This window comes from Lytechinus variegatus, chromosome 3 (genome assembly GCF_018143015.1).
Source record: "Lytechinus variegatus isolate NC3 chromosome 3, Lvar_3.0, whole genome shotgun sequence".
NCBI lineage: Eukaryota > Metazoa > Echinodermata > Echinoidea > Temnopleuroida > Toxopneustidae > Lytechinus > Lytechinus variegatus.
The window spans coordinates 31,225,608-31,242,546 of NC_054742.1; the positions used below are offsets into that span (position 1 = coordinate 31,225,608).

At 33.8% G+C, this 16,939-nt stretch overlaps 1 protein-coding gene across 1 annotated transcript; it reads right to left on the minus strand.

Annotated features, from left to right (window-relative positions):
* Nucleotides 1-1,706: 1,706 nt before the first annotated feature.
* LOC121410760 (coiled-coil domain-containing protein 12-like) lies at nucleotides 1,707-15,979 on the minus strand. The gene is made up of 6 exons (XM_041603045.1): nucleotides 15,669-15,979; nucleotides 8,756-8,817; nucleotides 8,210-8,289; nucleotides 7,621-7,717; nucleotides 6,824-6,900; nucleotides 1,707-5,158 (listed from the first exon to the last, which is right to left on the minus strand). The coding sequence occupies exons 1-6, from the start codon at nucleotides 15,747-15,749 to the stop codon at nucleotides 5,052-5,054; spliced, it is 504 nt and encodes a 167-aa protein (XP_041458979.1). The 5' UTR covers nucleotides 15,750-15,979; the 3' UTR covers nucleotides 1,707-5,051.
* Nucleotides 15,980-16,939: the final 960 nt, after the last annotated feature.

Here is a 16,939-nt window from a genome sequence, read left to right on the forward strand (position 1 = left end):
TGAATAAACAGGGTATAGACCAACGAAAAAAATATATATATGGATTGGAATTAATTTATATTTATATGAAGAAAAATCTAAATATATATAAATATGAAAATATTAGCATTAGAATAGTATACAGAACAATTTTCAATAAGCAAGGGCCATAGGCATGCCAAAGGAAAGAATAATACAGAGCGTGCAATAAATAAGTCTACCGTATACCATTCGTGTAAACCATTTTTCAGCGGTGCTATATTTGTTCTTATAATTCTGCCTCCCTGTTCATCACACGTATGGCATTGTATTTTACAAAAGAGCAGCTGAATATATATAAATGTCAAATATGCAGCCACTGGTAAAACGTGTTAGAATTCTAGAAACACTGACAAGAGAGGTAGGGTGTGTTAGAGTAGTAGAACTCAGATATGCATCTGTCTTTTTGTCTGTTGGGAATATTCGATCGTTACAACTTTAATGAATAGAGTAACTTTACAGTGAATTAAAATTAATGAAACGGGGTCGCCGCATATACCGGGAAAGCTAGGGCCACCTTGAAGCCCCTTTCAAATGAAGGGCATAAGGAAATAAATGAAACCTAAATTAAGATTTCATGGCATGATCACAGATAGATCTACCTTTCATCATTTAACTTTAAACTCGGTATGGAAAATATTTACCAAAACAGGATGAATCGTCGAGACTCGAGTAACAAATAATCATTGTCATAGTTACAGATTATTGTTGTTTATATTTATTTTTTGGATATTTCCTGTTTGTCCCAAATTCATATTGTGTGTGAAACTTGAAATGAGAGGTGATGCAATCAGCTTCCAAGCTGTTTTTTTTTGTCCCTCTCTCGATTATTTTTTTCAATCCTTATACAGTGAATTAGGGAAGTGTTTACTGATCAAATAAAATGTTGGGGTATCAGAGGTTGTTCTTGTTCATCTTCCTGGCCCTCAAACACCCCCCCCCCTCTCTCCATTCTCCCTCCCTCTCTTATTTTCTCCCCATCTCTCCAAATTATCCTTCCATTACATTGTCTGAATCTTGCACGACTGTCAATCTTCATTTCTTGTCGGATTTCAGCTCATCATCTTGCTCTATTATTCTGTATAAATGAATATTCCAACTGAGTGAATATTGTTGTAACAATAATCAGGTATTGACAAGTACCTATCAACTGATGCACGTTTCATTGCATTATGATTTCTTATAAAGCTTGGGAAATGAGATGTAAAATTTGCTTTGAAAAGTATAAATACATGTCAGTAATTGATTATTAAAACTGGTAGAAAAATAGTTTATCTTTGTGTGATCATTTTCTAAGAGAAAGATGAGTTTAGCTGAGTGCCAGATAATATATAAAATTTGCAAGTGGGGGTAGGAAAGAGAGGGGAAGAAGGGATGGGGGGAAATAGAGCTCACTGCAGTAGTGTATATTAGCGTGAGTTCTATCAGTTTTTTTTTTAAATAAACCTTGACGTAGTGAATAATGGTTGAAACTAGTATTCAAATATCATGCTAATACTTTTGAAAACAGTTTATTTTAGTGACTACACTAACTTAATTTTAACTATCATTGCAATGTTGAGTCAGACAATAACAATATTCAGTATTGTTATTCATAAGTTTGAATACATGTTTTGTTTGAAGCATTACATCACTGTTATGTAAAGCAAAAAGGTACTCATACCAATGATAGAAAGTCTAAAAACAAATCAGCATAAAAATATGTACATTTATTCATCAGCGAAACACACATACATAAACCAGCTGAGTTTTGAGAAATCCCAAGCAACTTCATTCCTTTAACACTACAATATTATTATTATGGTACCTTTGTCATCCAAAGGCAATAATTCATAACTAAACAGACAATCAAGGACTCTATGAGAATTACCACTAGATGATTAGGTTTCTGTAAAAATGCAACTTTTATGTGATGTGAGAATATATTAGAACAATCATACCTGGCTATTTAATAAAATCAACAGTTGACATGAGTCTACAAATGGCAATACACTTTCATTGTTTAGCCAAATATTCATTTGTTAAGTATCACTTTTATACAAACTACTCATTTACATGCAAAAATAACTGTACCCATTAGATTTAGAATGGTATATTATGTATGATTCATTTATCGTACATTGCAATATCATGGAAATGGCAGTGCTTTTTAACCTAAGCGCTAAGAAAGCATAAATGGTCGTAAGCAAGCAACCAAAAGACCAATGGCGTGAAGTCCTCTCCACACTCAATTTTTATTCTAAATGATGAGATACAATTATCAATGACTAGTTTGGTTGAATGAAATATCTTAAATCTAGGTATTTAACATAAATCAATTTTATCTGTTCATATTTGGGCAATTCCATAAAATATGTACGTCTGACCCCTTATATGTGGGACTTTCATGAATTCTGTCTTTTATTTCTTGTTCTTTTGATTGTCTGTAGTGTTCTCAAAGGACCATGACTTGATCAGTTTATGAAGTGAAGTGAAGTAAGATTTGAGAAAAATCTGGGTCGGAAGTACAAAACGGTTAATAATTTCATGGAATTACCCATTATGTAAAATGGCCTGTGTGTTAAAAACTCTACCACAATATATTTATGTGTGGGATATCACATGATCTTGGACTTGCACACCTCCAAGGCACTTGATAAATGAACCGTGCAGGAATTTTTTAATCATTAATGACCAGGTCTGATATGAGGTTTCCATCACTAGGGAATTTTAATTGGATGCGAACGTATCTGCTCCTTAGACTGATCTGGGTCACTACTTAATTACACAACAGCCTATTAACCACTTAATGAGGTTGATCAGAGAAGAGTGTGGGAGACATGAAGTGATAGCTTTAAATGAAGAAGAGGATCACCAGGAATATCAATATAGAAATCAATCAAGAATTTGAATACAGTTAAAATATTGGAACACTTTCATTTAGTCTTATATTTCAAAATACAAAAGAGATTATTTTAAGCCTCATTTATCAGATGACCACAAAAGATGCTTGGGTGATCATTGATAATTTTTGTCCAAAGTGTCATTAATAGATTTACCCAAAACTAAAGAAGGTACAATGAAATTGGCAGTTCGTACAAAGTACTCCCACTCAAATTAATTGCTTTTTTTTAACATTCATTTATGATTTTTTATAATCATTACAACTGACATGGCCTACAGGTAAATCTGCCCTAGTCAGATATCTTGGAACATTATCTGTTTGACCTAATATTCTAAAGTTCAAAAGTGAGTTGTGAAACCAGTGAAAACCTTATAAAAGCGAACTGCAATAATTGAACACACTGCAAAGTACATTAAAAACTGACTTTCTGGAAAGCACTTGCATTTTCGATACCCTGCAATGAATACTTTCTTATTGCTGATGAGTTTGACAAACACTTTAGTTGACTTTGGAAAATACTTTTATATGTTTCGGAAAGACATAGAGCAGGGTCGGGCTCAATTACAAGGTAATTAATCAATAACATAATTAATCACATTTTTTGAGTAATTGCAATTGTATTTGAAATTTTGAAAGGGAAAGTGACTGTAGTTGAAAAAAATGTAATTCAATTACTGTTGATTACTTTACAATAAACTTACTACTTAATTTATGATCTAATTTAATGTAATAAGCAGAATCTGTGCTCTTTAACAAAAACCTTCATCGTGTCAGTTTCTTTGTAAATTAGAATAATGTTGAAATAGGTGGTGCTAATACATACACAATACAAAGTGATTTCATTTATGACTTGTATAGAAAGTGATTGAAATTGTAACTGACAAAAGTAATTGGTAATTGCAATCGAAAAAATTTAATTTAATTGAAAAGTAATTGTAATTGAACATTTCTACAATTATGTAATTGTAATTAAAAAAGTAATTGAGTAACTGATGTAGAGCAATTAATAAGACCCCCATCCCCTGGGTAATATCATAGTCACATTTTAAGATAATATGATTGCTATAAATTAGGTTTTATGCAGAAATCATAAATACTTAAAGACTGTGTTTGATAGTCACATACACTGTACAACATGTTCTAATATGTTAACATATCACATGATTGCTTGAAGAGAACATATGCCGTTTCCTTGGTGTTGTGAATGGTATTCACAATCAAGGGCCCTTCAAGTCACAGCTGGACTTTGCATCCTGACAACAAGTACGTCATGGAGCATCATTCAAGTGTCAAACATTAATGATAACACCAAACCACATGTAAAAAGTCAGATATCTAGATTGTGGAGAGTACTAAATTAAATGTTCCCATACTGTTTTCCATCAAGTTATGGGGCACCCATCCCGTAATGGAACATGCATTTCTATCTTATCTGTTAAAACAAAACATTTGGATGGTTGCTAATCTGCTACACTTGAGTACAAAACTCACTTATGACCATTACTGTTATGCCTTTCAATTTCATTCCAGATATTGTGGTATTTGAAATAGGGTAACTCCGTTTCCACATGCTCCAATCACACAGAACATACTGATTGCCATTTTCAAAAATCTATATTCCTCAAAGAAATGTATCAAGGAAGGATTCATTCACAAACATAAGTATTGCCATCTGATTTGGTCATTCTTGAAGCTCCAAGTTCCATAAACTAAGGTGGTATGGTCATATTTCCATATCAGGTGGCCTTTTTTAAAGGAACCATAAGTGGGAGTCGCAAATAGTGTAGACAACCCAAGAGATGGGAACATAACATAAATGAGTGGACAGGAACGAAGTTTGCAAAATCACTGAAAGATGCAGAGGACTGAAATTGATATAGAAAAGGGGTGGCTGTAGCTTCAGTGGACCTTCTATATCAAGATTTCATGAGAGAGGTGTATGTGTAGGAAGTTCCATTGCTAACTTCTCCGATGCTTACAGATCAGATTAATCAGTTTGGAACATTGATAAAATCTTCCTTGCAGGTGGAATTTCATTCAGAGTATGGGATAGCCATCTCCTTTCAACTGGTCTCTGAATGTGCCGTAATAGCTGATATAAAGTTTTTATCATCAGAGTTAAGTTATGCAAAATTTGATTCAAAATGTACTAATCTGAATCAGAGTCATAGGTTGCTCTCTCCTTTTCACTGACTTCTGAATGTGCTGTTAGGGCTGATACAATGTCATTCTCTTCAGAGTTCTGTAACCTCTCTCCTGTATGCAAGATTGATATGAGAAAAGACACTTCATTACAAGGTGTGACCAATTGAACATGACAACATATAATGATTTTATTTTAGCTATGAATCTTCACCACCTATACATTTCATACTGGTTAGTGAACAAGGGCTACACTTTATCCACCAAACAATAAATAATGTTTTGATTTTTTTTTAAGTATCAAAGAATAGTCAAGTCTGCATAAATCACACTTCTGTAAATTGAATAATTGCTTATTAAGTGGAAGCAAATTTTCAGTTCAGCTTGTCCAAAGCATGAAAAGCATCTTTTCTTACTCATATTTCATCCACCAAGTGAAATAGATTGAACTTTGGCAAACTCACCTGCATTATGTTACTTTACATATGAATTTGAGGATTACCTGTTTACTACATCATTCTCTTGTAATTGTAGAAAATACTTTTTAAACTATTAACGCCTATGAGTTTCTTTTCTTTGTAAGTGCACATTCAATGTTATGACAATATCGCCCATTAAATGACCTTCTACATATTTCCTTTCTCAACAATTCAACTGCCCAATGAGTGAAGAGATAACATGGATTATGGAAGATCTGGAGTGAGATAAAGCATTCAGGAAGAAAGTCATCAGGAAGCTTACATCCTTCAATTAAAGCTACATTAAATTTCTAATTTCCTATCCTTTAATATCATAAATCCAATATTTTATCATCAGCTTTCCTGTTTACACCAAAGTTAAGAGAATAGTAGAGTTTATCTGTCATTCACTAATCATTTCAGGAGCATTTCAGCAATAGTGTATATAAGGAGGGACAAGGGAGTCCTGAATGTTACTTTTGAAGAAGCAAAATGATAAAAATAATCATTTGAATAATGAGAAGGAAAAAAAATGAGAAGAAAATAGATGAAAGAAAAAAGAATAGAAGTTCAGCTTGCTGAACTAAAGAATCAAATATCGTCATAAGTTTTAAGTAGATGATTTTAGTGTCAGCCCTATTGTCAGATGTTGCCCCGTCCCAAGCACAATTTTATTGCTTGTCCCTGCCCCTGATGCATATTTTTCCTAAATATAACACTGAATTTTGACAGCATACAAAATAAAAGATTATCATTTCAAAAATTTGTTACTTGCTACCTTTGAGTATCATTTAAACTAGAAATTTGACGTGTCCAAATGACACAGATGCCCCTGCTTGACGCGATCAGAAATTCATTCAATACGATTGAACATAATGTCGTGCAGATACCAATATGCGTACATATTAAGAACAAATTTAGACCTTTTAACCAACTCACATATATAATGAGCTGTGACCTTTGACCTTAGGACTCCGAATTCGAACTTAGCCTGTATTTTGGTGCCATCTCCCTACAAACCAAAATTTTTTTAAATCCACAATATATTTTTCGAGTTATTGCACGGAAACCAAGTGGGGGAACTGACAGACGGACAGGGGCAACGCTTAATGCCCCCTCCGGACTTCATCTGCAGGGGGCATAAAAATCTGAACCCACACCAATACATGTGCATCATGGTTGAAAACATAAATCAAACTTGTCCACTATTTCTACATGTAGGTCGAAATACCCGTTCATGACCTTCCCAGGCCCCCCCAAAAAAAAAAAATTCAAATAATGTTACAGAACACAAATGTTTATCAAAATGAGCGAAACTTACTTATCAGTTCTGCAATAGCTCTTTGCGTTCTCCTTTCTAACTTTTCAAGTTTCTTTGCCACATCTCTCTTCAGATCCCTGCACAAGAGAATAAAAAAAAAACAGGTTTACTTGTTACTACAATGACTTGTTACTACAATGTAGAATGTATGCCATATGGGTGTGTCTTTATAGTCTGGAACTCACAATATCTTACTTTTTGTTCAAAGTGGCAGGAGTTATTAATGTATCCCCCACATACTTCATTTGTCAAAAGGACATCATATCTACAATAACCTTTCTTTATGAACAGAAAGGTACAAGTGAAAATAGGAAATATGATTGAAAATCAAAATACATGTACTCCATATGCTAATTATCTATTCAAAACTATAAATGCAAAATGACAATGATTTAATCCTAGGTGTCATATAAAACAAATAATGAATGTTCTTTTCATTCATGCAATGAACAGAATACTTCATTTGGTGAAAGATGAAATGAATGATCCATTCAACTCAGCTACACCTTGATGAATGTATCATTTCATCTTTCACCTCATGAAGTATTCTGTCCATTATATTCATGAACATTCATTATTTGTATACTCTCAAAAGGATTCAATGTCAAACATCCTCGACAGGAGAATCAGTCTTACATAGTAGAATCTCTAGGGACAACAGATGTTGGTTTGACAATTTTTCAATCAGTTTTGTCTTAATAGGAGATGATTCAACTTTATAATGTTGACTTTAGAAGACTACACAGTTTGACAATTTGTTGAGTGAGTTTTACAGTAAGTGATCCTCGAGATCTTACCAGTCAGGTTTCCTTGGTGCAAGATTTGTAATGTCCACTTCTTCTACAACTGGTTCAGCCACTGCAGCTTTTAGTTGGTCCTGTACCTGCTCCTCAACTAGTAACAAATTACAAAAAAATATAAGTTTCATGTAAGCATCAAATGTCATCTAAATACACAAAGCATAAGTTCACACTAAATCAAAATGGTTAACGCTTCAAACAAATAGGTACTGCCAAAACAAGCATCCTATTTCAAGTGAGTTTTCAATAAATAACTACCGGGGTAACTTTTTGTTGTAATGTAATGAGAGGTGTTTTGTTAAAATCTACTTATTCTCAAAAGTTCTTTGTCACAAACATGTGTACTAGACAATGCATCAGATAAAAAATAGAAAGGTGACTACATGGGTGGAGCAAGGGAAAGCTTTGTATAAACTTTTAGATGATTGAATAATTTATATCACAGAAAACTTATATACTTGGCTCAAGACCATAGTATTGGAGAGATACATTATGGAGAATATAATTGGGTTTGTCTTAAATCGGCATGTCATTATTGATTACGGTGATAAATATGAAGGTATGTTTCAATGTTACTGTATTTTACCTTTTGGCACTTCTGTTTGGGGAACTAAATGCTCCTGCAAGCTCTCATCTTCAGGCTTATAGTTTTTAAAGGCAGGTTTCCTGTGACAGAAATACAAAGAAAATAATAAAAACTTGACGGCCTCACTAGCACAAGCCATTCATATTACACACCTTACCTACAACCAAATCATCAGCTCAACAGAATGATATATTCTGATTATAACTGTTTTTTTTTCACATTTTAAGAACTTTCATAAAGATCACTTTCGCTTTATATTAAAGCTCATTCTCGTTTAAAAATAAACTAATCATGTTCCAAAACAGTTGATTTATCAATTATTTGATCAAACGGTGAACATTTACCAACCTTGACCAGCCGACTTGGAAATACTGCATCAGGAGTCAGGGGTCAAATGTCTTCTATTCAGCTTTTTGTTTATTTGTTAAATTACATCTTCTCTGCTTTTTTTTACTAGTATTTGGTCAAGATTGCACATTGCGCATTAGTTCAACACCTGTAATAACTCTGTTGGTCTGCTAGAAGGGTTGTAGATAATGGACTCACTTTATTTCATCTTCACCAGAGTCATCTGCTTTCCTCTTGAGACTGTCTTCATTATCTTCAACCTTCAAAAGAAGAAAAAAAAATTAATATTCAGCCAAACTAAAAAAATGTAGAGAAAATTTGTTGGACCACCATGATATCAATTATCAAGTTGTTTGAATGGTGTCGAGGACAAATTTAAAATAAAGGGGGGGGATAATGCTAATGAAAAACAAGAAGGACAAATTCACAGCTACAGTAGCTATTGTTGCCACACAGTCAAGCTAAGCTTATAGTGGCATTCTCTGGCAACCTGCTTAAATTGTTATGTTAAATACAAAATACAACTTTGTTCGTTTTTTTGTCAGATATTTTGCTATGTACTAGATAGTATTTTTTATAAATTTGTAAAAATTCATAAACATGGAAAAAGTTGCCAAAATCAATAAAATGAAAATGAAATATACCCATCAATTGTCAAATTAATAAGAATTCTACCTTGATAAAATAACAAATAGAGAGCAATGCAGAGGTATATTAGTTTCTGTAAAGCAAAGATACAAAATCTCTAGAAAACTTGATTCAGCTGTCAATTGCTTGTGGTTTGGGTGGTCTAAGTCGCAGGATAGAATACTACGTTATGACATGAGTTAGAATCCTACTCTTGAAGCAAATTAGAACTAAACAAATACATGTAGATTAACCTTAACTAGACTGGGCTATTTCGACACCTAAGAAGACTGGGGGGGGGGCTGATTCAGCCCCCCTTATGACCTTGGCCGTCGATCGCGACGAAAATTGACACACACTTTACCCATGGCATTATCTACAAAACTATAATATCAAATTCTGTGAAAAATCTCATTGCTCATTAATTATGTTAATTTATGCGTAAAATCATAAGTTTGCTCTAATTAAGAAAATAATGCCCCTAAAATGCTAATTTTTGTTTCACATACTCTTTATAGGCATCTGATTAAATTTTTTTTTTTAAATGTCAAAATCACATTTATATTTTAAGGAATTTTATTGTTTTCTAAATTTCTTATGTCTTTGTTTTTCATTGTTTTTTCAATGGAAATTGTCAGAGACTTTATTTTCACCATAAACAAAATAAAATTAATTGATTTTAAGCAATAAAAGGAAAAATATGATACATTTTATGAATTTTGGCTAAAAACACTATTTGCATTGGATTTGTACACAAATTCACATTTTTTTTGGGGGGGGTCTGCATATACTTACAAAATGTTGCGTTATTTCGGAACCGCGTACCCGGGGTCACACAATTTTGGTCTCAAAGGCTGCGCGAGACTTGAAATTAAAAAGTCAGTGAGTGAAGCGGTAAAAAAAAGCAGATTTATCGCGAAAAATGTCGAGGGGGTGACCTTGGTTTGCGCACTTTTTAAAAATAATCAAGGTGATACTTAATCAAAGATGAATTCCAAATGAACGACAATATCCTAGACACAATATCGCTAGACAGAATCATGTTGTGACTTAAGGAATTTCAAAGATGTCATAATCTCAAAATTCTATGCCAATTGGCAAATGTGCGCTCAGCTGAAACGGTCTTTAAAAGTGTGAGCTTTCATGTATTTCCTGAACAATAGTTTTGCAAAGTTCTAGAATCTAGAAAAGAATTCACGCAGATAAAAGATATTTATATCAGATGCAGGTTAAAATGCCACAATCAATTGGTTTCACATTTTACTTAAAAGTTTGAAAACATCTGCTTGCAAAATAGTGATTCCTTGAAGCTTGTAGAGAAGTTCAGATTTTCTCAAAACAGATGCAAATAAAATGTTGACAAAATCTACTAATTTTTAGCCAATATTTTCATATTGCAATTTTCACATTTGCCAATTTATGCAGATTTTTTATCTTTAAGAATGTTACTAAACTGGGTGATTTTTATTGCTTTTTCTGTTGATGGTATCAGTTTTTCAAGATATTAGTTATTGTTAGATACTGAATACGCAAACTTGCGAAAAGATATGTTCATGACTCGTGTGCAAAAGGTTACACAAAAAAATGATTATTCCTGTCCAATTTAGAACTAAGCAAGTAAACAAAAAGTAAGAGAAAAGAAAAGGATACCGGTAATAAAGTAGTATTGGCATTATCGTAAATTGGGAACCACCGTTCAATTCATATAGCAACACTTTATTCAGTCACACGCAGTTCCCTACTTCCACTCCTAGTACCAATGACATCAATACATGACAATATTGACCTCATAGGCGAGTATAGTGCACTGCATACATCAGTTAGTACATTTGTAGGAAGACGACACCAGCGGTAACTAAACTAGCACATCAATGATGTGGAGCACAATTTTAATTTCAGCCTAGTTGACGCTGTAGTGAATTACATTGGTGACATTAATTGATGATATAGAATTGAAATTGATGAAGAAATGACATAGAAGCATTTTTTGTGATCTATGAATAAATTTCATATAAATTAAGCATAAATAACTTTCTAGTCAAAGTTTCTTAACTCTGTGTAGAACCTTGGTGAACCTCATGTAGCTCTCAGATGGAACAAAAAAATCAAAATCTGTCAACAAATAAAGAGGCATTTTATGTGATTTATGAATAAATTTCGCATAAAATAGCATAAATAATTTTCTACTGAAAATTTCAAATTCTGTGTAGAAGTTTGGTGAACCTCATGAAGTTCTACCAGATGGAAGAAAAAAATCAAAATCGGTCAACAATTAAAGAAGAAAAAGCATTTTATGTTAATTTTTAAAAATGTGAATAAATTAATTTTGCATAAATTAGCTTAAAATTGTTCTAATCAAAATTTCAAAATTCTCTGTCGAAGTTTGGTGGACCTCATGACGCTCTACCAGATGGAAGATAAAAAATCAAAATCGGTCAACAAATACAGAAGCATTTTTTGTGAATTTTGAAAAATGCGCATAAATTAGCATATTTAATGAATTTCAAAATTCTGTGAAGAAGTTTTGAATCCCCCACCTAGTGTTATCATATAAAGCAAACAGAATTGAAATCGGACTTGAAATGGCGAAGTAGCATTGTTAAATTGTGGATGGACGACAGAAGACGGACGCCACGCCACAGCATAAGCTCACTTGGCCCTTCGGGCAGGATGAGCTAAAAATGCACCCAATGATTGGGAAAAGGATTGTCGAGGGGTAGATCTAGATATCACATTCATAATTCATATCTAAGGTAAAAAAAAATTTGAATGAATATCTGTGGATTTGTACAATGGTGCTTGAAAGTCTGACTACTTTGGCAGCTTTTTTCAACCTAATTGATGTCCCAATGTCCCTGAGAGTCACTAAAGTGTCCTATATCCAACTCCATAGACCTTATCACAAACAGTTTCCTACAAAGGATCAGGGGATTGAAATGGGGTGTGCCCACTATTGTCTGGATGAGACCATGTGAACATTACCAACCGACGATATCATGTACAATATACATGTACATTTGGTGTTGAAATGCGATCATCATGCAATTCGGCTTTTTGCTTTCATCTCGTAAACATAGATCATCAAATACTTTGCTTCTTTATTATCGGTGACAGGGTCCTGGATGGAAAATAAATGTATTACTGTATCTTAACTTGCAGTGATGCTTGAAGATATCATGAAGACAAGGGCAATTTTGTTTCATTTTGGTGCACTGTCTGTGCATTTTTTAGCTTTGCGACTGTGGCTTTGCAAAGTGCGCTTGTACGCATGGACTGCGGACATTCACACTAACTCTCAGCCTAGGGACACGGACAGCGAGGTAGAGGAAAGTCAGACTGAAAATAAGCTAATGATGATCAATAAAGACATAAACTTTGCAGTACTTAGGTTTGATTACTTTATTTTAGTTATATATTTTACAGATGATATATGAATCGATTGTCAAGATATCATGTTTTATAATAGGCCCAAAGTCATGTCGGAATTTGTATGTTCCAGAATCCGCCAGTGTTGTGCCGGTCGGAATCCGGTATCCTGGGGTGGTATTCTGAAAACGTTCTTATCTTTGTTCTTATCTTTTATCTTATCTCACTGAGATAAGAAGACGCTAAAATCATTGCAAATCGGTATTCTGAAAATCTTCTTAACGCGTTCTTATCTCTGTAAGGACTGCCCCTTCTATCTCCAACACGCCCATTTTTAAGATTTTACCAATCAAAATGCGCTTTATATTGGCAGTTTAACCAATAGAAGCGTTCCTTATGTGAAAAGAATATCAAGGGCGCTGCGCGTTCACCGTTTCTGGCGCATTGCGCGAAATAGGCATTTTATACGCAATGACTGATTTTATTATTTCGAGACGTCCACGTGCAAAAAAAGTAAGAAAAGTAAATAAAGCAGGTACGAATAAAGAACAAAATATGAAGAAAGAAAGTAAGTAGGTATGAAAGAAAGAAGACAGAAAAGGGTCAGAATGAAGCAGAAAAAAAAGATGAAAGGGACAAAGCAGAAAATAATGAAAAAATAAAGAGTAAACAAAAGAAAGCAAGCAAAAAGAATTCAAAAATAAAAAAGAAAGAAAATAGAATGAATAAAACAAGGAAAAGGAAGAAAATAACTAGAACAATTATGCATGATAAAGTGAAGGAACAAAAATGAAAAAAAAAAGAAACTAACTAAAAGGAATACACACAAAAATAGAAAAAGGTCAAACTAATATAAGATAAAATAAATTAACAAGGAACCGAAAAAGAAAAAAAGTCTAAAAAAAAATGAATGAAAGAAAGTTAGAAAGAAATAAAAAGAAAGAGAAAAAGGGAATAAAAAAGTAAAAAGTGAAGGAAGAGAGAAAAAAAAGAAAATTAAACAAAGAAATAAAGATGAGAGAAAAAAAATGAAAGGAAATTTGACGCAAATATGAAGACTACAAAAAGATAAAGAAAGAAAGGTAAATTCATAGAAAAAAGAAATAAGGAAAGAAAGAAAGAAAAAAAAAAGAAAGAAAGAAAGAAAAAGAAAACGAAAGGGAAAATAAAAAGTTGGGAAAAAAAAACGAAAAAAAATCAATGGAAAGAATAAAGAAAAAGTTAATAGAAGAATGACAGAGAGAAGAAAGAAAGTAAAGAAAAAGAGTAAATAAAGAACGAACGAAAAAAGATGAGCAAAATAAAGAAAGTAAAAAAAGACACAAAAGTGTCAGAAAGCAGAAATAAAAAAATAAGAAAAATTAAGAATTATTAAAGGGAAGGAAGAAAAAGGGGGAAAATGAAATGAATGATTAAAAAAGGAAAAGCATGTATAAAAACGAAAGAATGGAAGAAAAATAAGGTAGAAAAATAAAGATTACAAACAAGTGAAGGAAGAAAGAAAGAAAAAAGAAAAAGAAAGAAAAGGAAGAGAAACGGGGGGAAAGCAGAAAAAAGACTCAGTAAAGAAAAAAAGGGATAAAACGAAAAGGGAAAATAAAAAAGGAAGAAAGATGAAGTATAAATGAAACAAAGCAAAAGAAAAAAAAGAAATTAAAAGATTCAAACAGAACAAAAGTAAAGATATAAATGAAGAATGAAAGAAAAGAAGAAAGACAGACAGATAGAAAGGAAGAAAGACAGACAGATAGAAAGGAAGAAAGACAAACAGATAGAAAGGAAGAAAGACAGAAAGACAGACAGATAGAAAGGGAGAAAGACAGACAGATAGAAAGGAAGAAAGACAGACAAATAGAAAGGAAGAAAGACAGACAGATAGAAAGGAAGAAAGACAGATAGAAAGGACAAAAGACAGACAGATAGAAAGGAAGAAAGACAGACAGAAAGGAATAAAAAAAATGGAAAAGAAAGAAGGGATAGAAAATAGAGACGGGCAAAATAAAGGGTGAATGAAATAAATGGTGGGAGGAATACTTGTGGGTACTTGTTACTACTAGAGGCCATCGATTTTGAGCAAGAAAAAACGCGGACATCATGAGATGTGATAACCCTCTAGCTATCTTAAATATTATCTTAAATATCGTGAAAGATAAGAAAGAAAAAAGATAAGAACGTTTTTAGAATACCACTTATCTACATTCTGTTCTTATCTTTTAGCGCGCTTTGGTATTATATGCGCGAGTTGTAAATTTACGCGCTCAGCATTGGGTGGAGAGCAAGATAAGAACAAAGATAAGAACAAAAGGTAAGAAAAAGATAAGAACGTTTTCAGAATACCGATTTAAGAAAGTGACGTAGATAAGAACAAAATTAAGATAAGAACGTTTTCAGAATACCGCCCCTGATCTGCAAATGAATTCACTAACGGGAAGTACAAAGAAGTCACAGATGAACAGGACGCAATCCCTGGCTCCTTGGAGAGTGAGCACACATTACTGTCATTAGTGAATGATTTAAATTGTACTTTCTATGAGTGTCTTGGCTAATTGCGTCCCATTCATGTGCGTGTTGCCGTGTAGGCCTACCACGAAAAAAGTGGAAATATTCGCCCCCGAGATTCCTACTTTCCTTCTAAAAGATCTAGGCCTAGCCCTAAATCATGTAGATCTAAATGAGATACAAGTTTACAACTTTATTTTCGACAAATAGATCTTGGCCCTAGGCCTATATAGATTAAATAAAATTGATTTCCTTTTAAAATGAAAATTTATTAAAAAAACAAGATTAAGAAAAATATTTGAGAAGACGGGCATGACAGGGGAAAAAACTTGCCGATGTTTATGTCGCCATCTTGTTCTCTTTGTCCAACCTACAAGACATAGATCTGTATCATAACCATGTTCATTGAATGAGTGCTCATGTGCATCTTTAATATTTGTAGCCATCTTGTTGCCACTGTTTCCCACAATAATTGTTGGAATAACACTACAGCAGCGCCGCCCCCAGCGCCGCGATCCCTACAAAATAAACAGTTAGTGGGACTGGTACTGTGCTACCAACGCGACATTGAACGTTAGCGAGCCGTCTACGTTTAATGGTATCAATAATTTCCTCTTACCTGAGTCTGTTTTTTACGAAGATTTTTCAATCGTTCCTTTCGCTTCAAAGCTTGCTCTTGAAGTGATCCTACATCAGCCATTTAAAGTTAATTATTATTTGACCTAGATATAAATTCTAAAAACTGGCAATGCTCGTCCGTCAGAAAATGCTGTCGACCTCTATCGTTCAACGTATTTCTTCCCTTTTTTTTGTAAAATCAATATTTCAGGCTGCTATTATTGCAGCAGTGCTGACTTTGAAAACGAATATTTACAAACATACAAGTCAAAATAATGTAGTGCAAAACTGGCCACGTACGTTCAGTGACCCTAAATCCCCCCCTAAATGATAGGCCTTGATCATGTGACCTAGAAGACCCGGCCCGGGCCGGGGATACACCACTGATCTCTTAGTGAGATCAGTGGGATACACCCTCCCCCATATAAGGTCTTTGCCCCATGCACCCCTCCCCAGTTTTCGGAGGGGGGTGGCATGTGTAATACCCCCCACACACACACTTTTCGAGGCTGAAACTATTTTCCCCTGTATTTTCTACCATCAAATGCTTAGTACTGTTAATGCGTGGATTCATCTTTAAAATGCGGCTAAAAGTGCCTACATTTGTTAAATTTTGCAAAAATTCTTGCACGATTGCTCTGCTCCCACACTAATCTTAGGGCATTAACTAGATTTTAGCCATGGCAAATCCCTACGTTTAGCTTTAATATTGCAATGTTATATCCCCTGCATCATGAGGGTTTGGTTTTACTACGTTTATTTTATATGAACTGTATGAAACCAATATTTTTATATGGTTATAACTCTGATCACCATTACACCCTTTAAATACACTAGCGCAAATGTATGTGTGTGTGTGTGTGGGGGGGGGGGGGACATTATCATATCATCTTTGTGAAAGCAGGAGATTTGTACAAAATATATAGGCATACCCTCTCAGGCGCGCCGGATCACTTTCAGTTTTTGTCTCACCTGCATAGCAGAGTGAGACTATAGGCGCCGCTTTTCTGACGGCGGCGGCGTCAACATCAAATCTTAACCCGAGGTTAAGTTTTTGAAATGACAAGAAAGCTCATGAAACTTGGCCATAAGGTTAATCAAGTATTACTGAACATCCTATTAGAGTTTCATGTCACATGACCAAGGTAAAAGGTCATTTAGGGTCAATGAACTTAGACCCTGTTGGAGGAATCAACATCCAAATCTTAACCTGAGGTTAAGTTTTTGAAATGTCATCATAACTTAGAAAATATATGGACCTAGTCATGAAAC

Excerpts from the sequence above, each read along its gene's own strand:
- LOC121410760 (XM_041603045.1), bottom strand. The coding sequence starts at position 15,749 with ATGGCTGATGTAGGATCACTTCAAGAGCAAGCTTTGAAGCGAAAGGAA. Across the intron at positions 6,901-7,620 it reads GCACCAAGGAAACCTGACTG|GGATCTGAAGAGAGATGTGG; the intron begins GTAAGATCTCGA and ends TCTCTTGTGCAG. Across the intron at positions 5,159-6,823 it reads AGCTATTGCAGAACTGATAA|GAGAGAGGTTACAGAACTCT; the intron begins GTAAGTTTCGCT and ends TCTTGCATACAG.